Source organism: Lacerta agilis, chromosome 12 (genome assembly GCF_009819535.1).
Source record: "Lacerta agilis isolate rLacAgi1 chromosome 12, rLacAgi1.pri, whole genome shotgun sequence".
Taxonomy (NCBI): Eukaryota; Metazoa; Chordata; class Lepidosauria; order Squamata; family Lacertidae; genus Lacerta; species Lacerta agilis.
This window is the reverse complement of record NC_046323.1, coordinates 14,463,783-14,490,240: the sequence shown is the minus strand read 5'-3', so window position 1 is coordinate 14,490,240 and position 26,458 is coordinate 14,463,783. Positions and strand designations below refer to the sequence as shown.

The 26,458-nt window shown below is 41.6% G+C and overlaps 1 protein-coding gene across 3 annotated transcripts in view; it reads right to left on the bottom strand.

Moving 5' to 3' along the window:
* Nucleotides 1–8,967: 8,967 nt before the first annotated feature.
* GADL1 (glutamate decarboxylase like 1) overlaps nucleotides 8,968–26,458 on the bottom strand; it is a 90,004-nt gene continuing 72,513 nt past the window's right edge. For all 3 annotated transcript variants that reach the window (XM_033165125.1, XM_033165126.1, XM_033165127.1), the window contains one exon: nucleotides 8,968–10,173. In XM_033165125.1, coding sequence (XP_033021016.1) covers nucleotides 10,000–10,173 — 174 coding nt within the window. In that variant the 3' untranslated portion in view covers nucleotides 8,968–9,999. The remainder of the gene's footprint in view (nucleotides 10,174–26,458) is intronic.

Sequence of the window (26,458 nt, the reverse complement as noted above, 5' to 3'; positions counted from 1 at the left end):
ATTCTAGGTATACATTATGCATGGGGTCATTATCAGGATGAATAATTTACACATACAAGCCCCTCAATCCTTTCATTTGGAAACCGTGGTGTCAGAGAGTCTGCTTCGGAGTCTGGTTTCAAACAATTCTTCGCTGGGTCCCCTGTACAGGGAAGGTCGTGTAAGGTCAGTAACTTTTGATGACTACCCTGATGACTACGCTCGCTCCTGGCGTGTTCTCATTTTAGGTATGGTACTTTTTTGGTGGAGATTTCAAGGGCAAACTCAGCCAGGAGACGGTTTGTATGAAAGCTCAATGAAAGAAGTTAATAACACTACACACACAGAGAAAATTGCATTATATACCGTTTTGTTCTTCTGGATTATATATATCAGGGGTGGCCAACTTCCAAGAGACAGAGATCTACTCACAGAATTAAAAACTGGCAGTGATCTACCCCCATTTTTTAGGGGTTCAGGTCACAGTTGTAGAGGTTTTTTTTAGAGAGGGGGTTCGGGAGGCTGAAGTTGCTTTGCTTATTTTAGGGAGGGGGGGGTCGCCACATTTTTAAAGTCTTTTGGGAGAAAGAGAAACAACTCACAAAAGGATTGCGTGCGGGGGGGGGACAGATTCGGTTTGTAAACTCTGTCTTCAATGGAGGGCGGGGTGGGGTGAGGGGGCAGGGCCGGAAGGGGGCCAGCGATCAACCGCGATAGACAAAAACATTGCAGGGATCTACCAGTAGATCGCGATCAACCTGTTGGACATTCCTGATATAGATAACACAATTAGGTAAAACAAAAAAAATTCCTTCCAGTAGCACCTTAGAGACCGACTAAGTTACTGGTATGAGCTTTCATGTGCATGCACACAAAAGCTCATACCAATAACAAAATTAGTTGGTCTCTTAGGTGCTACTGGAAGGATTTTTAAAATTTTGTTTCGACTACGGCAGACCAACATGTAACTACAATTAGGTAAATCTAACTAATGGCTGATTGGTGAAAGTGTGTATTACAGCATCCCATTTTAAGAATATCAAAGAGAGAGAGAATACTAAAGGCTTAAACTGGTTTCAACTCTTTTAGATACAGTGTTACCTATGGTTAAGAACTTAATTTGTTCTGGAGCTCTGTTCTTAACCATGAAACTGTTCTTAACCTGAGGTACCACTTAGCTAATGGGGCCTCCCACTGCCGCCGCACAATTTCTGTTCTCATCCTGAAGCAAAGTTCTTAACCTGAGTTATTATTTCTGGGTTAGCGGAGTCTGTAACCTGACGCACCTGTAACCCGAGGTACCACTGTACAGTATATTCTTGATTGAAAGATTGAAAGAAAAACACATAATTGCAAGAGCACAGAGCACATGGGTACTATTTCTTTTCTTTTTGTGTCTCAAACTGTGTTTCGGCTCCAACGGCTTGTCAAAACTACAAGCTAAGAAGGGTTTCAGGAAACATGTTTTTGTGGAAAGCTCACCAGTCACGATTTCATAGTGCTGTTGCAAAACTGCAACTCCCAGGGTTTTTGCGGAGGGAGTCGACTCTGAAAATGCTTTCAGACTCCTCCTTGGTTGTAGTGAAGTTGTGCAGATTTTGAAGGACTTGTGTGTAATGTAAAGGAGGGGTAGACCACACTGCTTTGCTTGCAGGAGCTACCAAGGAGATGTTGAATCAGTTCCACACTTGGGAAGTGAAAGAAAAGCAGTTTTGTTACTCTGCTAGGATCTCTCTCTCTCTCCCCCTCTCTCTTTTAATAAAAAGCACATCTGTTTTGCTGTTTTCCACAAACCACATTTGCTTCATTACATTTGTGTTGTCGTAGTTGCTTGTGTAGTCCTGCTTTAAGTGTTTAGGTGTCGCCTGCCATGGCAGCAGAGGTCTTCTCTAGGGCTGCAATATGGGGATTGGTCAACCCATCTCAAGCCCAAAAGAAATTCTAAAACTTGGAGTGGCGGGAAAATAAAGTTGGGGCAGCCACTGAAAAGACCTCTGCTGCCATTGAATGGCACGGAAGAGAGGAATGAATGGGTGCAAGTGGGAGCAGTGGATCCATTCATGCATCGGTTGGTTGGTTTCAGCTAGACTGGTGACTGGGAGTGGCCGCCGGGACCACATAACACCGGTCCTGAGAGATCTGCATTGGCTCCCAGTACGTTTCTGAGCACAATTCAAAGTGTTGGTGCTGGCCTTTAAAGCCCTAAACGGCCTCGGTCCTGTATACCTGAAGGAGCGTCTCCACCCCCATCATTCAGCCCGGACACTGAGATCCAGCGCCGAGGGCCTTCTGTTGGTTCCCTCACTGCAAGAAGCAAAACTACAGGGAACCAGGCAGAGGGCCTTCTCGGTAGTGGCGCCCGCCCTGTGGAACGCCCTCCCATCAGAAGTCAAGGGAATAAACAACTACCTGACATTCAGAAAAAACCTGAAGGCAGCCCTTTTTAGGGAAGTTTTTAATGTTTGATATTTTTGTATTTGATTTCTGTTGGAAGCCGCCCAGAGTGGCTGGGGAAATCCAGCCAGATGGGCGGGGTACAAATAATAATAATAATAATAATAATAATAATAATAATAATAATAATAATAATAATAATAATTAGGGGGGAAACTGATACGGCTTTATTTGGTTCAATTTTTCATGGATTCCAAAGGAATCCCTGTTCCACACAGAGGGCATTTAAAATAGCCTCTCTTAGCTTGTTCCATTAATATCTTGTTGGATGGCTGTAGCTCAGTGGTAGAGCATCTGTTTGCATGCAGGTTAAATCCCTGGCATGTCCAGGTAGGCCTGAGGGACTCGTGCCTGAAAGCCTGGGATAGTATAAAGGGATTTCCTGTGTCCCTATTTGTGTTCTGCTGCTTATTTGTGAATGATTTCATCCTTGCCTGGTTTGTGCCTTGTGGCAGAAACAACGAATGAGAGTGTTGGTATGAAGGCATGAACTTGCGGTAAACATGCATCTTAAAAAAAAAAAAAAATTGGTGAAAGGCTCTACTGCAACCTGTAAAAATGGTTTTAGAAAGGTGTAAAAGCTGAATGGTCATAAGGATCTTTATATATAGAAAGACGGGGTGGAGGAGTAGGAGTCTTCATTTTATTTTATTTTGGTTTTTTTAGAAAGGTGTAAAAGCTTAATGGTCATAAGGATCTTTATATATAGAAAGACGGGGTGGAGGAGTAGGAGTCTTCATTTTATTTTATTTTGGTTTTTTTAAAAAAGCCCAGCCACATTAAATCCATTCACACATTTTAACATCACTGCTGGTTTTCCATGGGGGTGGGGGGGGGGAAGAAGGGAGATTTCATTCCAGCCCCCAAATAACCCCCAGAGGGACACCTGTGGGGAAATGTAAAGGTTGCTGATGCTCTTGGGAGAGCCCCTTTAAACTAGTAAGAAATGCAAGACACGCCTATCGTAGGCTATACCAAATATATATTCGGATCATGTTTGGATTTGCTTATTCTTTTCACTGCTCAGTCATCAGACAGTAATCCTCCCTATAAGAAGTGTGTGGATATATATAGGCTAACATGAAAAATGCACAATGATTTTCAAAGGCGCATATCTGGTGTAAGACTCATTACGATGGATTACTGTCAGACTCTTTTGACATCACAAGGTAAACAAGTGTTGTCACAACGAATGAAGGCATGTTAAGACGAGGCTTGGGGAATCAACCTGCAAGCTCTTTTGGCCTTGAAAAGAAGGTAGAGCAATATCTGCCAACACATTTTCCAATCAACTCGGTTGCATGCCGTTGTCATCCTATAGATGTATTTATTCCATACTTTTTTTTGCTGGCAGCCTTTAATTAGCGTGTCAATCACAACTGCAGTTTAAGAATCTCCCCCTCCCATCCCCCGATAGCATAAATCAAGGCTCAGTAGCATAAAGTTGTGGGAAATGGCAAACTACTTTTAATGTGATGGAAAACTTTCCTCCTAACTCATTATTACCATTAAGAAGCTGCCTCCCAATAGATCAGACTATTTGCCCATCTAGTTATACTGGCAGTGGCTCTCCCGATATCTTGGGCAGAGATCTTTCACATTGCCCGATCCTTTTAACTGGAAATGTATTGCACCTGAGATTTGTGTGTGCAAAACATACTTTATATTGGAAGTTCGACAGCAAGAATCATTCAGTTTGTAACTTAAGGGTCAACTCTGTTATTGGTCAGGCAGCTAGCCAAAAGGAGGAGGAGGAAGGGAGGTGTTGCTTAGCAACCAGTGAAGGTGGCATGATCTTTAGTGACGAGAAGCCTACTTTTGTTCAATTTTCTGGGGTAATAATAATAATAATAATAATAATAATAATAATAATAATACCACCTTTATTGTCAGTGTACAAACTGTGTACAATGAAATTGCAAGGGGCAAGGCTGGTGTATTTGGACAAATAGGGGCACTGCCCTGCCAACCTCAGTTTGCCCTCAGCTAGTCCCAATCTGCCCCCTTTCTGCTTAAAAACCCGCTCCTTCGTCTTGGTGTAGTCATTGCAAAACTCAGCAAGGAGGAGAATGGGGGCAAAACTAGCATTCGTTAGCTCTGGCGCCACCTAGTGTTTACCTCCCTGCTTTCTACTCCAGCACTTTTTGTTGGGCGGCTTTTGAAGACTTGCTGGTAGCCATTTGTGTTTTCTTCTATTGCTTTTTTATTTTAGACTTAGGGGTTAGTTTGACTGCTTTTTGATGACTAGTTTCCTATTGGTGCCCTTTGTATTGGTTCCTTTTGAAAGCTGGCTCTGATGAGACAAGAGTTATGTGTTTTAATAAAATAATAAATAAATAGAGCGGGTTCCGTTTCTTTTCTAAACATGATTCTCGGTAAACTAATTATTGTGTTAATTACGGGAATGGATTTTATAATCACAGCAGCTCCTGCAGCAATCATAGCGTGGCCTGCAGAGCCGCAAACTTCACTAGTAATTATTTTGCAGGAGCGCATTAGAGGCAATGCTGAACAAATCTGCATACATTAGTAATTCCATCTCCCACCCCATGTTTCTCGTATGACTTCTGTTTCAATGACTATGTTAATTGACAGCCGGAAGTAATGGAGAAGAAATTGCATGCACCCTTTAAGCTGCATGTACTTCCATTTAAATTGACAGTGTTTTATTTATCCTTTTGTTATTTTTGAATTGGCGGCAGAATTAAGCATTCTAAGCTATGTTCATCTCCCATAGGTGCACGTTAACCGCAGCAAGACTTTGGTCTAGATGCCGCTACGCACCAAATGCATCTCCCAGTTACCGAGGGGCAGCTTGACACCTCATGCTAGAGAGTCAGGTGAGCAGAGCGAGGTTATTCCACTTATGGAAGTATCGCCTCTAGAGAACTAGCTTATGCTGATTTGTAGGGCCTGCCCACCCATGAGGCAAGGCAAGGTGACTGCTTCAGGCGGCAGGATCCACAGGGGCAGCAGATTCAGTATTCCTCCTCTACACTGGCCTCTTTGTGAACAGGTGCTGCTGGTCTTCTCCCACTCTTGTTCCTGATGTAGATAGTCACTTACCCCTTCTTGCCTGGCAATGCCATTTTGTGGTTCGCCTCAGGTGCCAAAATGTCTTGGGTCATCCCTGCTGATCTGGCCCTTCCACAAGTGCTTTGTTGAATGGAGGCCAGAGGCTATTAACTTTCCATTTGCTGAGTTTTTCTATCTCTTAACTCCTCCTCCGTATCGCTCATTTACAGCGAGAACAAAACACAGAGGGAACAACTTATGAAACGACTCTCCTGTTGTCCTGTCACACGCTGTTAATTTGGTCTCGCATAAACTTAGCAAATCAATATTGCCCCAGACCCTGTGCAATCAGGTTCTGCACTCACCAAAGCACTTGCAAGAAGCAGGGGGAAGAAATGAAGTCTCATTCTCGGGTGAGAAATACTTTTTGAGAACTGGGGGAAGGGGGCAGATATTGGCACAGCGCAGGAAGAAGAGCAGCAGCACCAGCAGGGAACTGGGTGTAGTCTTCATCTCTCAGCCTGAGCAGTGTTGTTGCTGAGAAAATCAGGAAAACTGGGTGCCATAGCCACTTACACCTGCTCTTGTATTTACTGCAAAATGGCTCAGTGAGATTAAGCAACGAAAGCTTTGATTGAGACTGGGCAGAGGGGCAGGGAGCATCGATTTTAATAGCCTTCTAATGGACACCGTATTACTTCTGAATTATCATTGCATGATCATCTCTTTACCTGCACTCAGCTACATTAATCAGCCAAATCTCTTTTATGCTAAGTGATAAAAGCAAACTAACTGAGGACACAACTATGTTTCTCAGGTGCTGGCTGTTACACAGATGGGATGAAAACATTCCCTTCTTATAATGAGCACTGCCATTGTTTATTAAATCCGGAATCCCCTTTTCCTTTCACACAAGATGCTACACTGAGACTTTAGAGGTGTGAACATAGCAGCCAACTACTAGGGGCTGAGGGGTCTTTGGCCTCCCCAGTAAAATATTTGAGGGGGCCGGGCCCCAAAGTTGATGGGTATTGCCATTCAAACGGTGTGCGTGCATCATGTGGTTGTTTGTGCAGGTTGGGGCTTACCTGCCCCCCCCCATTTTATTCAAGTTGCCAGCCTTGGGTGTGGATATGCAATGTTAAAGAGAGATGATTCATCTACTATGCTCTGCAGCGTTGCTGGGGAACCTGTGGCCTCCCAGATGATGTTGGACTCGCCCTCCCATCTTCACTAGCCTGTGGCCACGGTGGCTGAATTTGGTGGGAGTTGGAGTCCAACAAGGCCGCAGATTTTAAGTTAGTCCCTCCACGGAAATCAGTTGCCGAGACTGGTTTTAATTTTCTTGCTGCTGAGCAAAATTGCTGTATTTTTCCATTTCATCTTAATAGTATTCCTGCTTAATTATTTTCAAGTAACAAAATTAGTGCAGCGGGTAATTTAACATTTGAAGCGCAAGGATCTAATTTTGTACGTCTTGCTTTAATTTAATTTTTTTTTTTTAAAAAAAACTTATTTTCCCCACATTACACAATGCATTTGCCAACCAGAACAGCTTCAAGTTCGTCCAACCTGCAATTAGTATGTTTAATCATGACATAGTGAATTTGTGTGCAATTACATTATTTGTACAATTACAATGCTTCAGCATGTAGTAATAACATTTTTGCATAGGATAGTGGCCAACCTGCAGGTGTAAATAAATAGGGGAGTGGATACTTCCCAGGCACTTGATAACCAGCCTGGATTTGCTGACAAAATTAAGGAATAAGATTATTTCAGATTCACAGTGATAAGTAAGAAGGGAAAAGAATTTGGCCATCTGGAGCTGTTGCAACAACACATTGTGTGCTAATTCAGAAATAAAAATTGGATGTAGCATAAGCTCATTATCCAAGCTGCCTATGAGAGACCAAAGCAGTTTGGTTTCTCAGTCATTCTAATGGTTTTTTTATAACTCCTGCTAATGGCAGGAATCCTTTATGGGTGGCACTGTGGTCTAATCCACTGAGCCTTCGAGGCCTGCCGATCAGAAGGTTGGTGGTTCGAATCTCTGTGAAGGGGTGAGCTCCTGGTGCTCTGTCCCAGCTCCTGCCAACCTAGCAGTTCGAAAGCACGCCAGTGCAAGTAGATAAATAGGTACTGCCGCAGCGGGAAGGTAAACGGCGTTTCCGTGTGCTCTGGCTTCTGTCATGGTGTCGTGTTGTGCCAGAAGCAGTTTAGTCATGCTGGCGACATGACCTGGAAAACTGTCTGTGGACAAACGCCGGCTCCCTTGGCCTGAAAGCGAGATGAGCGCCACAACCCCATAGTCGCCTTTGACTGGACGTAACGGTCCAGGGGTCCTTTACCTTTTTACCTACACATCATTTCCTTGCTCATAGGATTACAAGTTGGTGGGTTAAAGTCTGGCAATGGAAAGGGCAGCAAAAGCAGGCATAACAATTCCTTGGAAACTCGCGAGATCTGAACTGTGGGTACAGAGCATCCATTCCTGTCCATAAGGACTGTTCCAGAAGACATTTAAATGGAGGTATAACCAAGGGGTGAAGAACGCACTCCTGCAGTGAATGACGGAAAGCTAGCTGAGAAAGGGACTGAGCAGAATTTGTTAATATATTATATTTCCACCCCACATTTCCTGCGAGGAGCTCAAGGTGGAAAACATGGTCACCCGTCTCCCCATTTTATCCTCACAACTACTCAGTGAGCTTCCTGTCTAAGTGGGGACTACAAAACAAGACAACAAAATAGCTTCTGAGTAGGTAAGAGACTCACCACCAGCAACCCAGGGCAGTACTGTATATATAAATTGATTTAATATTTAAATGGTAAGGAGGTGTCCATCAGAAGGAAACTTCTCCTGGGACTTACTCAGGCCTACTAGTTCTGGGAAGCTGAGAAATACGCGAGGTCCCTCTTTAACAAGCATTCAAGCTCCATTTTTAAGAAGAAGAAATAGTCTGGATTGGTTTTTAAGAGTTATCAATGCCTTTTTATTCAAACATTCAACTAAGAACACATATATTTTGCACATTAGATTTAAATGTGCTGCTACAGAAAGCACTTCTAGGCAATTTGTTATGCACTATACGTATCACATAGATCTCACAGAAGCAGGTAAAATACAGATCTCTAATAAATTAATCATTACACGATGCCTGCAAATATAGCAAAACTTCTACATACAGCAATAATGGAAGAACAAGACCATGAATTACAAAGCAATTTGTTAAAACACACTGCAATAAACAAATTAAATAGAATGGATTAAACCTAGCATGGGTCTTTTCAGCTTCACAGAAGTATTTACTGTAAAATTACGTCTCTGGATATTATGGACAGATTTCAACTTATTGCAGGCCTATATTATTTTTTTAGTGTAATCGCCCCATTTATACTCTGCTCAAGTGAAATTTGATAGTTTTTACATCTTTAGAAACACACCAGTGGATGAATCGATACAGTAATCCTTACCTTAAATAGCCACACAGCATAAAAAAATACAACTCTAGGAGATATATACACACACACATACACATGTGGAATTTATTTAACTTCAATAGGCCTCTAAAATGCTTAAGAAATACCTTGCTGATGTTTTAGCAATAGAAATTTAATACAAACTGTCTTAGAAACTGTGTACAATCTCTCCGCCCCAAGATAAAAACAGAAAAGGATGATGTGCAAATTACAATAGGATGGATTCAGACTGAATCACACTTTATGAACTTGGATCCCATTGAAATCATCACCCACTTTCCCCTTGATTTTAATGGTACCTAAGTAGAATTGACTTAGTCTTCCCCCAACCCAGTATTTTGTATATAACATTTTGGATGTTTCCAGGAAAAAATGGTGGATGATAATGAGTGCACAACACTTAATTTACTAGTTAGTAAGAAAAAAACCACCTCTTGCATAAGTAGAGCCCACCAATCCTGAATGTCTAATCTTCACAATGCATATAAAGGTAATTTTTTACTTAATACCCACTGATCTAAACCTGGCCCTACCACAGTGATGGCTTAACTCCATTCACTTTAATTAATTTATAACAATATATGTTAGTGGTTAATGAGGCCCATTTTAGCATTCAGTTATCAGCCAATGACATATCAACGTTAGACACTAATTTCCTGTTTTGAAAAGCAGTGTCTCTTTATTACAAGCAAGGCTACAAAGAATGACTGCCACTTCTCCAGGAGTTCCTGGCAGTGGCTTCAGCCAGCTGGGCACTTATCTATGGATTACATAGTCTAATACCATCATGTCTCAAACATTCTTACAGTACAACCCTAGACATGTCTACTTAAAGGTCAGTCCCATAGAGTTCAAGGAGGCTTACTCCCAGAAAACTGGGTATGGGGGTGGCTAACCTTTGGCCTTCCAGATATTGTCAGACCCTATCTCTCACCAGCCCCGGTCAGCATGGCCGATGGTCGCAGATGATGGGAGTTGTAGTCCAGCAACATTTGGAAGGCTGCAGGTTGGGCGACAATGCTGTAAACTCTGCACAACTAAGGAAAGCCTAGCGCTGTGACGCATCAACTACAAGTCTTTGCCTAGTGAGTCAATCTCATCAAGCAGGAAGTCCATGTCCTCTCGGCTCACCTGGGGGCTGATAATGACTTGGCGGAAGAAGTTGACTTTGCCACGATGCGGCTGGTACCCCAACATCATGCTGCCTTTCTTCATCAATCTCTCTTTAATGATGGGTGCAACCTGAAGGAAGGAAGGAAGTCATATATTAAGGGTGACAGTTTGCAAAGGGACTCAAGTTGGCAAGAAAGGGTCGAAATCCTTTAAAAGAAAATGAAAAAAAGGGAGAATTATTTATTGAATTTATATACCGCCCTATACCTGGAGGTCTCACGGTGGTTCACAGTGATCCACATATATGTATCAAACCTTACATATGCTTGGTTTGATAAGAACCTGCAAGTTTGTACTGGCCTCCTTAGGCTCTGCTTGTTTGCTCCACCAAATCCCCCCCTTCCACATTGCTTCTACATATGGAATTCTGTCCCACAAACTTTCTGGTGAACCCAGCAACTGACCTCTCTCCCACACGCAGGGAGATGTGCACACAACAACACATTGGCAGGATCATGCCTCATATCAGCAGAATTAAAAACTATGGTTTAGATAAAGGGGGGGGGGTGCAACCAAGCAGCTAAAATTAACGTTATAAAACAAGCACAATAAAATATACATGGCGCCCCTTTATGGGTGGTAGCATACATGCTCATAAGCAAGAGGTGCTCACTGTTTAATACCCAACCCATTACGTTACAAAACTCAAAATAGTTCACTGGATCTGCATTGTCAATGGCAGAAAATGACAATTTTGCAATGAGCGGCTAGAACCTTATTGGCACAAAGGTGGAGAACAAGTACAGTGCACACTAAGGCAGTGTAAAATGTTCAAATATGCTGAAGTGGCTGGTCTGACGAACAGGGTAAGAGAAAACGAAGATAAAGAATATAAGGAGGAATGGATAATGTTTACTGAATATTTTAAGAACCAGTGTAGACAAATACATAGCTTAGCAGGTCTCAAGTAAATCCACCAGAGTTGAAATAGCTAGAGTATTTAATAGATAACCAACTGGATGATTAAAAAGCTGTGGATTACGCGGAGTAGTAGAAAAGCAAAGGAATCGGGGAAAGTGTAGAAGGGAAGTCATAAGGTATATACATGCTGTATTTGGTACGAAGTTTTAAGTGGGATATGGGGAGCGGGAGGGGGTAAAATATGCTCTGTTCCTGTTTTTGAAAATGCAAATAAAAATAGAATAAAAAAAAATTCTGGCGCACCGCTTATTTTGTTATTACCTTTGTTTTTCTCAGTCAAAAGAATACACACAAACTATTCAGTTAGTTAATGTATTGAGAAATAAATGTTGGATTAAAACGTATCACTTGAAAATGAGAACTACAAGGGTTAGATTCTGCTCCCTGATATAATCTCTCTTCAAAACAAGCAATGCTGCTTGTTTTGAACAGCTGGCCTTACAAGCAGTGTCTTTTTGGGAGTGGGGCATGGTATCCAATGGAATGGGACATTCCACAGCAGAGTCACCAATTTGGGCAGGTCCCATCTCTGCAATACACTGACTATAATGCCTGTTGGAGCACTGTACGACCAAAGGCCTCCTCAGCTGAGGACAGCTGGTCCAATCTGTAATGTCTGGTAAAGGTGGAAGATGATGACCAAGTCCAACATGCGCCAGAACGTGAGATGGACGAAGTAATTTAAGGGAATCGTAAAGCCATGAAAATATAGGCATTAATCCACCCCACTAAGGTTGCTTTGGAAACTTTAACCCCTCAGGTAGACGGGTGAAAGGATACAAATAGTCTGTTTTCCTCCATGGCGGCCATTATAAAACAGCAAAGAGGCACACACACAAACACACAGATAGCCTCTGATTTTCACCAAATAAACTCAACTCCTTTTGCCATACCATGGACCGGTAGAATAAGGGGGCAAAAGCCTCACACCAAACCACTCAACCCCGATTGCCACACTGTGGACCAGGAGGGGGGGAAAACAGAAGCTAGACACACATTCCCCTTGTCACAGCTACCGACCGGGAGGATAAGGACGAGGGCAGGCACTCCGTCACTGCCAAAGCGAACTGGGAGGCACTCAGGGCTCAATTTCAAAGGCAAATAGAAGCAGGCAGGCAGGGACGTAATAGGAACGCTCATTCCGTTGCCTGTGTTAAAACAGCGAACCGGGAGGAAGTGGCCAAGTCGTTTTTAAATCAGAGCAAGAGAATGCAAACGCCACACCACCAGTCACACAACTAGCACACACACCAAAACGAAAAAGAAATACAATTGTGACCCCAGAAAAATGGTGGCAGCCGCTGAGGGAAAGGAAAAGAGTGTGCCGACAGAGGGCCGGCGCTCCTGAAGGTGGGAACAGCCGTTGGTGCTGTGGCAAGGGCAAGGGTTCTGGAAAATTTATCCAGGTAAGTAAACAACTAAGGAATAAAAGAAGGGTGGCAAATAAGCAGAACGACCAAACGTAGAGAGCAAATGAAAGGGTTTGTTTTTTTGTGGAAAAAACCACAATGTACGGACAAAGAATGTAAAACTAAAACGACGATAAGGAAAATCTAAAGAAAAAAAGGAGGTTTCAGAAATTAGTAAAAATCTTAGGTGAGTCAGGAGAGCTGGGAGAAACGTACTGTCTGCGTCTAGATACGAGGAAAAACTTAGGGTTTAGCCTACTTCCCACAAGTCTTTGTTCCCATCTAGTGTCTCGTGACATGTGAACATCCATTCCATTGGATACGACGCCTCACAAACTAAAACTAGTATATAACTCAACCTTTCCCTTGTTCTTCACCAGGTTTACACAAACACACAAAACCCAAGTTCACTTTACAAAGGCAACAAGCTGGTGGTAAATTATTCTTATACACTCAAACCTTTTTCTCATCGTGGCACAACTTTCAGATATAAATATTTCTGATAAGGAGGAAGGATTTCATGAAAGGAGAGGACACAGCATCTTCCATTTTGCAAATTAAGTCCAAAATAACACGTAGCGCCATCCTACACATGTTCAGGTTTACTCAGAGGATATTGAGTTCATTGGGACCACTTCCAAGTGAGTATGCTTTTAGGATTGCAGCTTCAGCGTGTGATCTCAGGCACGCTTACTTGAAAGTGTGTGCCATTCAAATAGGCGTTCAGAAAAGGAGTGTTGTTCGTAACATAGGTGTTCCACGAATAATCATAGCACAGAAATTCACCCAAGAGTAGCCACATCTAGGTCTTCCCAGACTATGCTGGAAATCTTTGGCCTGACAAGTGCTTATTTAGAAAATAAATACTTGCCATATAACCTTCAAAAATACAGCTTCCTTTCAACCTGCTCTGGGCTCCTTCCTTGAAATGAGCAAATATACTGCCTGCTTTGATTTTGAAACTCATTTGCTCAACCTCAAAAAGGCAGTGTCAGAAGTTGCCGATCGATCGATCTGATATGATGATGCCTACCTTTACTTAATAGCATTAGTTCTCCTGCAACAAAGATACACTTCACTTGATAAAGCCCAGGCAATTAATTTTAATATAAATGTCAGAAAATTACTCAATATATTTCCCAACCTATCATATTGTACACACATCCCTTGCTATTTTAATATCTAATGTGCAAGAAAATGTTGGCTTGAAATCAATGTTAGATTCAAAAGATGGCATGTTTTTCACCTGAATCTGCCTCTGCTCATTTCGATTTGCTTTTGCGGTAAGTCCTGCTTTTTTTTCATTATAGGCCAACCCACTCTCTGGATATTAATTACACAACACAACATGACACAAGCACGAATCAATGAACAAAAAATACAGAATGTGATACACGGCCCGAATTTTCATTTCAATTTTGAAAGTAAGGAAAAATACGAGAGAGAGAAAGAAAGAAAGAAAGAAAGAAAGAAAGAAAGAAAGAAAGAAAGAAAGAAAGCAGATATTGTTAATAAGACGTGTGTTGCAAAAGATCTAGGCATAGATTAAGAAATGTATGGACAAGGTTAAATGATAATTAGAATTGTTGATACCTTATGGAATTCCTTTCACCCCCTTAACCAGCCTTGTAGAAAAATTCACTAGACTGGAAAAAGAATTTTCCTACCATTTTTCTGTGCAGCCAGATGTGTCACTGGGCTGTTTTGAACGGGTAAGCGACATCTCTAAAAGGAGTAAGAATAGCTATAACATTCTCTCTTCAGATGATGAATGTAACCTAAACCTTGTTTTTGTGTTTTATCCCAGACATGTTCGTAATATTGCTGCTCAGTTCATAATCTCATCAATAGCTTGCTTTCTTCTTAAAAAATGTTCCCATACAGAAGAATGGGGATATGCATAAAGCAATGTTGTTGCACAACCTAAATACTACAGTACTTTAAATGAAGCCCATGTAAAAATTGAAGCGGCTTAGCTAAGTTTCTTCCCCGTGTCCTTGTTTTGAAATTTGTAGGAACTTGGCCTAGTGAGGGTGGACCTAGGTCCAGGAACAGTAATTTATTCTTGACCTATTTTGGAGCAGGAGCTTAAATTAATTTGAATTTGGGAACATTTCACTGGCCTACATGCCAATATTCAGTTCTAGTGCTTGAGGACAACCCTGTGGCTTAGTGAAATTATCATGAGTAACAGTGATAGATGCTCATCTTGTAGGATGTGCTTGGGTACTTTGCAAAGACGAAAATGTTTGGGAGATTGTCAATATTTCCCTGCTCCTATGTTTGTTTGTTTTTAAAAAAGTATTACTTGGCTTTCCTCAGTCTTATGCATTGTTCCCCCCCCCCCATGTCATTTGTATATCACAAAAATAGCATAATAAATGTGGAAAAATATCTACAACATAGGTTTCATTATTAGTGGTCAATGTATGAGTTCTTGGTTTATGAATTGGTTTAAACAATTAGGAAGAAGAAGAAGAAGAAGAAGAAGAAGAAGAAGAAGAAGAAGAAGAAGAAGAAGAAGAAGAGGGGGGAGTAGTGGGGGGGGTCGGGTGGTTATGCTTCTACTATTCTACTTAGTGTGTGACAGCGGTTGTGTCAGCATTACTTGTATGGGTTCTCTTACTATTCACTTGTTGTATGCATTGTGATTCAAAAATTGTAGGCTCTGAAACATGATTTTTAAACATTGTGTTTGAGACCTTACAAGTTCTGGAGGCTGTCACTAAAATACCTAAGTCTCTTTCTTACCCAGGCTTCCTTAACTTCAGCCCCCCAGCTGTTTTTGGCCCACAACTGTTTTTGAGCCCGGTTTGGCGGGGAAGGGCGGGGTATAAATAAAAATTTATTATTATTATTATTAACTCCCATGATCCCTAGCTAGCAGGACCAGTGGCCGGGGATGCTGGGAACTGTAGTCTCAAAACATCTGGAGGGCTGAGGTTGAGGAAGCCTGCTCTTACCTCACATGGAAGAAAGAGCAAGCTTGTTTTCTCCTGCTCCGGAAGGTAGGACTTGAACCAATGGCTTCAAGCGCCAAGAAAGGAGATTCCAACTAAACATCAGGCAAAACTTTCTGGTGGTAAGAGCTGTTTGACAGTGGAACAGTCTCCCTCAGGAGGTGGTGGACTCTCCTTCCTCGGAGGTTTTTAAGCAGAGGTTGGATGGCCATCCTGTCATGGATGCTTTAGCTGAGTTTCCTGCCTTGCAAGGTGTCAGATAATCCCTTCCAACTCTACAATTCTATGATCTCATAGCAGACTTTGCAGTGGTCCTGACGCAGTTGTGAAACGGACTGTGGGTAGATGCCAATCATAAGGACATTCCCAAGTCCAAGACAAAAACACCGAAACAAATCACTGCTGTAGACTTTTCTGGGCTGAAATGCAACCCATGATACCACTACCGTCATGTGTCAGCAAAATTCAGTTACCCATTCCCTTTCACCAGTCATCATTCTCCCATGGCTGAAAGGAGAGCAGATTCTCTTAATCACTCCTGAATGCTTTTTCCTTTTCCTTTTCCTTTTAAAAAAAGCAAGATAAATTTAATTGAAATGAAGAGCAGCATTGTTTCAGAAAGAGCTGCAGCCCCCAGAACACATTAGAGAATCAGGTACAAAAATACCAAATAATAGGTCTTGATTTCAGTCCTAGGAACTCATCACAACCCCAAAACAGGCCATCACTTCACGGTGTTAAAACTGCACCCTTCATTTACTGGCGATTAAAAAAAAATCAGTGAAATGCCACAAATACTTTGCTTGTTTATTGCTTTGTATTGTGAAATTGGTTGCAGATGAATGCAAAGGCTTTTTTTTTCATCTCCAGCGGTAATTAAAACCAAACCCAGGTCATTTGTCAGCTGTCACCCCGACTGGGATAAACGAAATACCAAATGTTGGCACTCCCAATTGCAGCTTTGGTCCTTTTGCCAAAGCAGTCTGTAAAAACCCAAACATGTTTTTCTTTTGTCTAGAATTTGTTCTGGGCCCACATCCCTAAACCACTAATAAATTATTGCTGTGCATGAGTGCACCAGAGTTTCCCTTGCACTGCATCGTACAACAAAATGGAGAGATAAAGGCATTTGTCAAAATAATTGTAACCGCTTCCACATTCCTCAGAGCTACTGGATGTTATGAAGAGGAAGAAACAGATGCCTCCGTATTTGCCCTATCCGTTTCATTTATGGGGTGTGTGTGTTCTGGCTTAGACATGTTTAGTCATAATTCCAAAGATGGCAGGTTCACCTCATTGACTTTACCACCAGGCACATAAGCCAGATGACCAGTCAAGTGTCTTTGTTTCTGTCAGCTATGATATGGGGAATTGCGGCCTTAAACATCGTGACCTGAAAGCAGACTTGAGAAATACTGCGATTAGCTAAACAAAAACTATGTAGAAAACCCAGGTTGTGAAACACTAGGGCTGGAATCCAAAGCGATACTGCATAGGAGCGCCCGCCCTGCTGTATTCTCCTGTGGTGCCCAAAAGCAGCTGCCAAAAGTCAGGAGACTCTCTAGGACTTGGGAAAAGGAAATTAGCAAAGCCCCATTAGGTGCACTGAAGAGTTTCAATGTGTTCTGTATATGGAATAAGATCAAAAAGCCTAGTGCTTTCTGGGAGCAGAAGACCTTCCTTTGTTGTTGTTGTTCAGTCGTGTCCGACTCTTTGCGACCCCATGGACCAGAGCACGCCAGGCACGCCTATCTTTCACTGCCTCCCAAACTCATGCTAGTCACTTAGAGAACACTGTCCAACCATCTCATCCTCTGTCGTCCCCTTCTCCTTGTGCCCTCTATCTTTCCCAACATCAGGGTCTTTTCTAGGGAGTCTTCTCTTCTCATGAGGTGGCCAAAGTACTGGAGCCTCAACTTCAGGATCTGTCCTTCCAGTGAGCACTCAGGGCTGATTTCTTTAAGGATGGATAAGTTTGATCTTTTTGCAGTCCATGGGACTCTCAAGAGTCTCCTCCAGCACCATAATTCAAAAGCATCAATTCTTCGGTGATCAGTCTTCTTTATGGTCCAGCTCTCACTTCCATACATCACTGCTGGGAAAACCATAGCTTTAACTATACGGACCTTTGTCGGCAAGGTGGTGTCTTTGCTTTTTACAGAAACCAGGGACTAAATTCCCATGTGCTCTACTATGGATCCTTCCCAGTCCTCAAGGCTTAACCGATGACATGGAACTAATAGTTATAAAACAACTTGTTTAAACAACTTTTAAGAAGTTATGAAGCTTTTTCCTCATTTGTCATGCATTGTGGGGCGAGGGAGGGCAGGGACCCATGAAAAGCCATGAAGACGTAATGAACATTGTGCTGGGCTTGGCTACGGAAGGGTCCAATCCTGGTGGCGTCTCTGTTCTATTTATGTGCTTGCAGTTCTTTCTGAAGAAATCTCTGGGAAGCATACATGCAATTAGCTTGTTTCATGCCAGTTATCTATTTGATTTGTATACCGCTGTTCATCCGTAGAACTCAGCGTAAAGATACAAGATTAAAAACACAAAATACATAATGAAAACAAGAAAATAATAAAGGTAAAGGTACCCCTGACCGTTAGGTACAGTCACTGACAACTCTGGGGTTGTGGCGCTCATCTCGCTCTATAGGCCGAGGGAGCCGGCATTGTGGCCAGCGTGACTAAGCCGCTTCTGGCGAACCAGAGCAGCACATGGAAAAGCCATTTACCTTCCCGCCGGAGTGGTACCTATTTATCTACTTCAGTGTTTTTCAACCTTTTTTGGGCAAAGGCACACTTGTTTCATGAAAAAAATCACGAGGCACACCACCATTAGAAAATGTTAAAAAAAATTAACTCTGTGCCTATATTGACTATATATAAAGTAATTCTCTTGAATTTTTCAATTTTCCCCACGGCACACCAGGCAACATCTCGCAGCACACTAGTGTGCCGCGGAACAGTGGTTGAAAAACACTGATCTACTTGCACTCTGACGTGCTTTCAAACTGCTAGGTTGGCAGGAGCTGGGACCGAGCAACGGGAGCTCACCCTGCGGCGGGGATTCGAAGAGCCGACCTTCTGATCGGCGAGCCCTAGGCTATGTGGTTTAACCCACAGCGCCACCCGCGTCCCCTAAATAATGGTAAATAAAATAAGAAGATGATCTTGTTGGTGTTCCGCAGCATAAAAACGCAAAACACAGAATAAAAATTGAGCAAACCAGTAACACCCCTCGCACAACCATGTTTAGAAAGATATATAATTGCTCTTCCAGGTAAATAAAGCTGGGAGACAAGCCTGCTGTGAGCCTTCTTTTAGTCATGCTATTAACATCCCAAGGAGGAGGAAGGCGGAGAAGAGAAATTTTGCTACCCTGCTGGCATGACCCTCTTGTTCAGCCTCCATGAGATGACTGCAGGGAGAGGAGGGAGCCTGTGCTTTTTAGAGCCATGGTCCTCCAGGCTTACGAAACGAGCCTGCAAAGTAGAGAAGGCTCCTTGCTGCACACAGATGGCGTCCAACTGATGGAGAGTGACAGAGGCAACTGGGGACGAGTGTGCTTGCTCCCTTCTCCTCCTACATGCAGAAAAGGTGGTGTGTAGATAATAGCTACCAGCCAACATTTCCTTCAGTGTGAAGGAGGAACTTGTATACAAGCTCTAACCTCTTATCTACTTCTTCCACACACTGGTTTTCATGCCACAACCACTCTTCCTATAATACGAGTAGCATTTAGCATTTAATGGGATTTATATACCACTCATAAGGTCTAAGCGGTTTACATAAAAATAAACATTAAAAACACTGATAAAAATCTAATGTCAAAAGCAAGTTAAAGATTGATCAAAAGCCAAGTAAAACCAGATTTTTCTTTTTAAATGTACCTAATAAAATAAAATTGCTAATTAAAATTGTATTACCCTAATGGGGTAAAATTAAACAGGAAAGTATTTAACAATGTAGCAAAGCTGCCTGCCTAATATCAATCCTTGCAAATACAAAGCACGAAGGTCACCAAGAGCACGGAAAATAAAAATTAAAGGTGGTCTATTAATTAGCAGAAGTGATCCTTATCATTGTAGTGAGTCCCGGTTGGTCAGATCAAAAGTACAAGAGCTACGGTGTTAAAATCTGTATCAGTATCTATCTATAGTTATTTGTTTACACACAACCAGGTCATTTACTTAATACTCATCTATAAAGCATGTCATTAAACTATTGTTCAGATCAAAGTCCCCAACCTCTTGCAAAGTGATCCCCACCACCCCCCAGAGTAAATAAATTGCAGCAGGGTATCTCAAAAGAATATTTTAAAGATCTTTTCATAGTTTGTGTGCACTGGGATGAATTTTGTTTTTTGTTGCTCTCTTCCTCTAGGGGAACAAAAAAAATCACAGTACGAATGTACGTTCAGTGGGAAAGGATGCATTATTTGATGATTGGCTATTAAAAGGAGAGAGAGAGAGAGAGTTGTACAGTACTGTAGAAAAATAAATGTCTCATGAGAGATTTGGAACGGTTCCCTATTATTCACACTGAATATTACCGTTATCTGAGCTAGCATGTGTAGCATCCTCCAGATTTGCATTGCAGTAGGGATTAAAGAGTTATAATGATAGTTGTGCCTCTGTTTTAGGTAGCTCTAAAGGGAAGCATTAACATTTGAGTAAGCCCAAACTCTTGTATACGGTTTAGCACGAAATCATTGCAACGACCTTCAGATAAACTCCAAGGAAAGTAAAAGAATCAGCAAAATATGCAGTGCTGCGTGGCCATACAACCTCATTAAAAAGAACTGGGGGAAACTTCCACTTCAAAAATCTATCATCCATGTTCTTTATTCTAATGCCTTTCTTGGGATTGTTTAAAATCGGTCCTTCACATCTCTGCATATTGAACCAAGAAGATACTATTGCAAGCAACTTGCATGTGGCAGTCATGTGTGGACCAAGGCTGTGCTGAAAATTTCTCTTGTGTGTGTGTGTGTATATATATATCTATATATATCTATATATCTACATATCTATATCTATATATCTATATATCTATATATATATATATATATATATATATATATATATATATATATATATATATATATATATATATATATATATATTCCTTACCTTTCTCTATCAATTTATGAGAAAAGAACATCTGAAATGTGAAAGAGAGGGTAACATTTTGCAGAAAGTTCATGGGCAAGGTATATTGCTTATTTCACTTTCAAGTTGGCCAGGGGGTGTTTTTGAATGCCCTTCCTTTCATTCTCCAAAGCATCTTTCCAAAGGTCTACATTATGCAGCCTCCCTAGCTGCCCACATTTCTGGAAAACTTCATTACATGCTCACTCGGGCTTTCCTGTAAGCATGAGAAGGTGGGGAGGCTGCCTGACGTTTTCTAAATAGTGGTAAACTGTGAGTGTTTTCTTTAATGGTTTTTTTTAAAAAATATTTATTATATTTGTATACTGCTAGCACATTTGCAAAGCAAAGCTGGGTCTGGTATGGTTTCGAATTGGATGGGGGACCACATGTTAAGATTCCTGCACTGCAGGGGGTTGGGCTATGATCACAGCATAAAAATACAAAATGAGAATACAAAATACGTAATAAAAACAAACTCCCACTTCCACAAACACATTTTAAACAAAATAGAATGTTAATCAGCCAAAGGCCCAGCTTCTTCGCCTGGCGCCTAAAGATATGTGATGAAGGCGCCAGGCGAGCCTCCCTGGGGAGAGCATTCCACAAATGGGGAGCCACCACAGAAGAGGCCCCGTTTTTGTATTGCCCCATACCTCTCGTGGAGGATGCGCACAAAGAAGGGCGTCAGATGATGGGTTGGTTCATATGGGGAGATGTTGGGGGTGGCGGCGGTCTGTGAGGTATTGTGTTCCTGAGCCATTTAAGGCTTTATGGGTCAGAAACAGCACTTTGGGTTGGGCCTGGAAACCAACTGGCAGCCAGCATAGTTGGACCAGGATCAGTGCAACATGCTCAAACTGTCTTGCCCAGGTAAGCAATCTGACACGCTGTAAATTCAGGTTTTCTAAACCTAGTTTTTCCACCCAAAAAACTAGGCTACAAGTTCATTTGTAATTTTTTTAAGGCATTTATAAAATCTTGAGAGTGCTGGTGTATTCCCCCCCCCCTTGAAATCCTCATCATTTTATTGGGCTCTGTGTAAACTTTCAAAGAGATCTGATCATTGGTTATGGAGGAGAAAAAATAAAATGTACACATCGGTATATTGTGCCAAGGGTCTCAAGAGGGACAGAGAACACAGATTTAACGGAACTTTGAAGTGCTATAAAATTTAAACCATGTGAGATAGAGGGGGAAAAATTAGGGGGTTTCTTTCAACCATAAGGGAAGGGTGTACACCAAATTTAATCAACATCCGAGATGGAGAGTGACATGACCTCGTTGAAATGACGTGGAATGACATGTTTTTAAACAGATGGTTAGCCATCTCTCAGGGTTTATTTAGCTGTGATTTCTACATTGCAGGGGGACACATGTAGATGACTTTTTCAACTACCGGTAGATGATTCCTTTCCAACTCTGCAATTCTATGGTTTGTTGGCAGCTTAAGATCCAAAATAGTTTTTAACACAGGTATTGCTCACAATATGCCTTTTTAAGCGATCCCAGGAGCATTCACTTTTTAAAAAAGAGAGGTTATCTATGCATATTTTCCTGGGATAGTCTCATGTCAGTTTCATAATTCTAGCTGCAATGTGTTTTTAGGATTAGCCCTGGAAAAGCTGTGTAGATCATCACAGTGTAACTTTTCCCACTTTTCCCCAATAAAATCTTCCTGGGAATACCAAACGTTACATTAGAATCAGTTCTAAATTAAGAGAAAATAACCATATCCGATGTCCACGGAATATTTCTGCTATTTCTTTCTTTCTCTTTCTTTCTTTGCTAAAAGGAAAAAAGCTGTTCACCAGTTGGAATTCTAATTCTCTTTATAGCTATATTGCCAATAAACAATTTTATTAAATGCAGTTATATGGTTCTCATTAAATATTTTACAACTGCTCCAATAAAAACTTTAAAATTAATGCTTGCCCTAAAACGCAAAAGAGTAGTAACCTTTGTTATGTGAGAACATCCCAATCCAAATATTATAATTAAAAATGAGTAGCAATAAGCCTTCACCATTGATTAATTACTGATTAATATTTTAAGCAGAGTTAAGAGTTCACCTTTTCAGAAATTTTAAATCTAGAGCCACTTCACTTTTTCCAGAAAGCCCAAGGGAATCATGAATAACAGTGGAAATAATTTGCAGGGGCTTTAGCTATCTGCTAATGTAAAAGGACATATTTATTATTTACTGCATTTTACAAATTACTTTGAAAACAAATGATGGGGGGGGGAACACAGTGATGACAATATGGATCCTGAATTTTTTGTTTGGAATATGGTTATTATTTATGGTCCATAAAATAAAGTGATGATTTTAAAAAATGTTTTAACCACTGAGTATCCTTCAGAAGGGACCCAGGTGGCGCTGTGGGTTAAACCACAGAGTCTAGAGCTTGCTGATCGGAAGGTCGGTGGTTCGAATCCCTGCGACGGGGTGAGCTCCCGTTGCTCGGTCCCAGCTCCTGCCCACCTAGCAGTTCGAAAGCACATCAAAGTGCAAGTAGATAAATAGGGACTGCTCCAGCGGGAAGGTAAACGGTGTTTCCGTGTGCTGCTCTGGTTCGCCAGAAGCGGCTTTGTCATGCTGGCCACATGACCCGAAGCTGTCTGTGGACAAACGCCGGCTCCCTCGACCTATAGAGCGAGATGAGCACCGCAACCCCAGAGTCGGACATGACTGGACCTGATGGTCAGGGGTCCCTTTACCTTTATCCTTCTTCAGACAGGAATGTTTTGTTGGCGTATTCACAACCAGAAACAAATTATGCTGTAATAATTTGTTGTGGTGGGATGCACCATGAAGAATTTTTGGCCTTTCAGCCTTATCGTAACCACAACCAATGCTTAAAAAAGTGAGCACAGTGTTACAATCTGCCACATCATGTGCTTACTCTGTATAGATGCTGCTCTTTATAGCAAAATTAATAAAATGCGGTGAGTTTTATTCAGAGCCAATTTTCAAACAGTGTTTTCCAGCTGTGCGGTTTAGTGGTTTCCACATGCCACACTTTAATATGCTGCTTAATACAAAAGTCTCGAAACCGGTGGAGAGCCAGCTTAGAGGGTAGAAGGAGTCGTCGAGAAACACAGAAAAATTACAACTGAGCTGAAGTGTCTCGCAAACTATTTCCACTATTACAGTGGAAGGTCCCCAAAAACATGGTGATTTAGGGGCTTGCAGCTAGTCCAGAATCCAAATGCCAGTTTGTTTGCTGGAGAGGACAGGGAATTAAAGAACAAATTAGTTACCATAATAATATCGGGTGCTGGTATCGCATGAAATCAAGGTCTAGAATTACAGTCTTGAGCCTCAGGCTCCCCTTGAATGCAGAGATCATAAGTTCTGGTCCAGGGTTGAGTCTCCTTGATGGGAAACATTGGTTTGCAGGCAAATTATTGCACATATAAGTTTGGATGAAACAGCAAACTACGGTTTGCTCCTAAACTAGGATTGGGAACTCTTTAACCACCACACATGAGGTGGTAGAAGGAAGGGGAAATGGAGATGAAGACCATAGCTTAGTGTCACATCTAAGTAGGGTCATTTTTTAATAAGGTTTCTTTATGCTGATTCCTCCCTGCCAACTTAGTAATCTCGGTTGAAAAACCTACCTTTCGAAGGAAAGGACTAGGGTGCTTCTGTTTGTAATCAGTAAGAAGACTCCTAATCTTCTCATTGATTTTTCAAACAGGGAGAAAGTAAAGGAGGTGGGAGAGCTGAACCGCACAAACACTTACAGAGTCCTCTATATGGATTCAGGTGCCAGTTTAAGAGAAGGTCAGAAATAAGATTTATTGACCTCATATTCTAGAGGCCAATATTTATTCAAAGAGCTATAAATCTCGCTGTTTTGGCTCTCCAACAGATGTTAATCCTCCTATTATTCAATCCGTTCTATTAGTGTTAATTAAATTCAGTACACTTGTGAGTCATGTGTCAATATTCATTACCACAACGCAAGTCGCAATTACCGTAGTCCCGATTATTAAATCTAATAATATTCAATATATCAAAATGTTGCTGTTTTTTAAATGCCATCACTTGTATTTCTGGGGGGGAAAACACCCTGTATTTATAATTTGTGGGTTTAGCTTTTCCTTATATCCGCTCCGGCCTGAGAAGAATATAGCACTGACATGACAAACGGAGATGTGGAAAGTTAAGAATGTAGGCATCTATAAGCACACGTGGAGAATTAGAATGATGTTAAAAATAAAATAATGAGAAAACATTTCGGTCTCTGGACCTAAAACCAAATGATTCCTTTCTTTTGAGATGCTGTGGTTGCAATACACTCTCCTGCTGCCATGACTCCAGGATACATACTGAACAGTTGTCACAAGCAAGCAATTTCTTACATCTTATTATATACACTTTCAGTTTTACATTGCTGCATTATTACTTTTATGGAAATACCTGGGAATCAGAAGCGTTATTCTTTTACACCATCAGATGCATTCCAAACTGAATTAGGACGATGGCATATTAATCTTCTCTACTGCTTAGTAGTCTGGGTGCATTCCCTGACGGCAGCAAACATCGCTAATGTACAAGTAGCAGCTAGCTTCGCCCTAAATTATTTTAGTTTACTTTCACACCTAGAATGAACGTTAGGCTCACTCTCTCTCTCTTTTTTTATATAAAGCTAGCTGTTCATAACGTTCTGACAGTTTTGTGTAATTCTGATGCAGAAAGCCATGCCTTAATATAGCAGCTATACTATCACAAGGATTTTGACATGAACGACATGGAACAGAGAGGTAACAGCAAAGAAAGGTGTTTAATTTTGCTTGTTCTTCCATGTTTCAGAAATTCAGAAACCTAAAAGGCATTGGGCTTAATGGCTTACAAAAGCCTTTCCGGGGCCATTACGTTGGACCCCTTCCGCCATCTCTAATAATGCAGCCCAAGAGTCGGCCCAGTAAATGGGAATTTGAAATGCAGAATAAGTTTATCAAAGCTTCAGATAAGGAATTGAAATTCCTTGCTTGGCTCTGGAGTTTGGAGCTGCCCTGGCCATTCGTTACAGCTTCCATTCCAGTGGCCTCTCATGCCACAGTGCGCCACAGTCTTCTTGTGACTTTATTGTGTGTCTTTTAGCAAACCGGTGGTTGTATTTAGCATACTTGGTTCAATTACGGGTGCCACAGCTGTACATTCAGGTGCAGAATCGTGAGACAAAAGTACTGTGATCTCCTTTGCTATTTTGGACAATATAAGTGGTTCAGCGGTAAAGTGAAATTGCTTTGACTTTCCTGGGCACCTATGATTGGAGAGAACAGAATGAGCCAAGTTCTCTTATGACAAGGGATAGCTGCTCTTCACTGAGACGTCAAAGGCGAACAGTGCTGGAGTGACGTATTCCCCTTCTGAAGACAATATGGGAGTAAAATACTGCTGTTTGGAAAGACGGGTGCGAATGCATCCAGAATCAAGGGGGGAAATACTCCTCTGATAGCACAGTGATGCTCTGCTACACAGAATGCACCAGTCAAAGATGTCTTGAGATCTCCATTGTCAAGATTATTGCATAAGATTACTCCATTACTCCTGTTGCAGTTGTGCCCTGCCACCATATTAATTACTGGTTAAAAGTTGCCATCCCCTGGCCTGCTGAGCTCCACATTACATGTGCTGTGAAGACATGCTGGGCTGATGTTTCCAAGTATATAAAAACTTGTTTTTTATGACCTACAGTCAATACGAAATAAATAGCCACATTGTAAAATTCGTGACCCCATGGACCAGAGCACACCTATCCTCCACTGCCTCCCGCAGTTTGGCCAAACTCATGCTACTCAATTCGAGAACACTGTCCAACCATCTTGTCCTCTGTCGTCCCCTTCTCCTTGTGCCCTCCATCTTTCCCAACATCAGGGTCTTTTCCAGG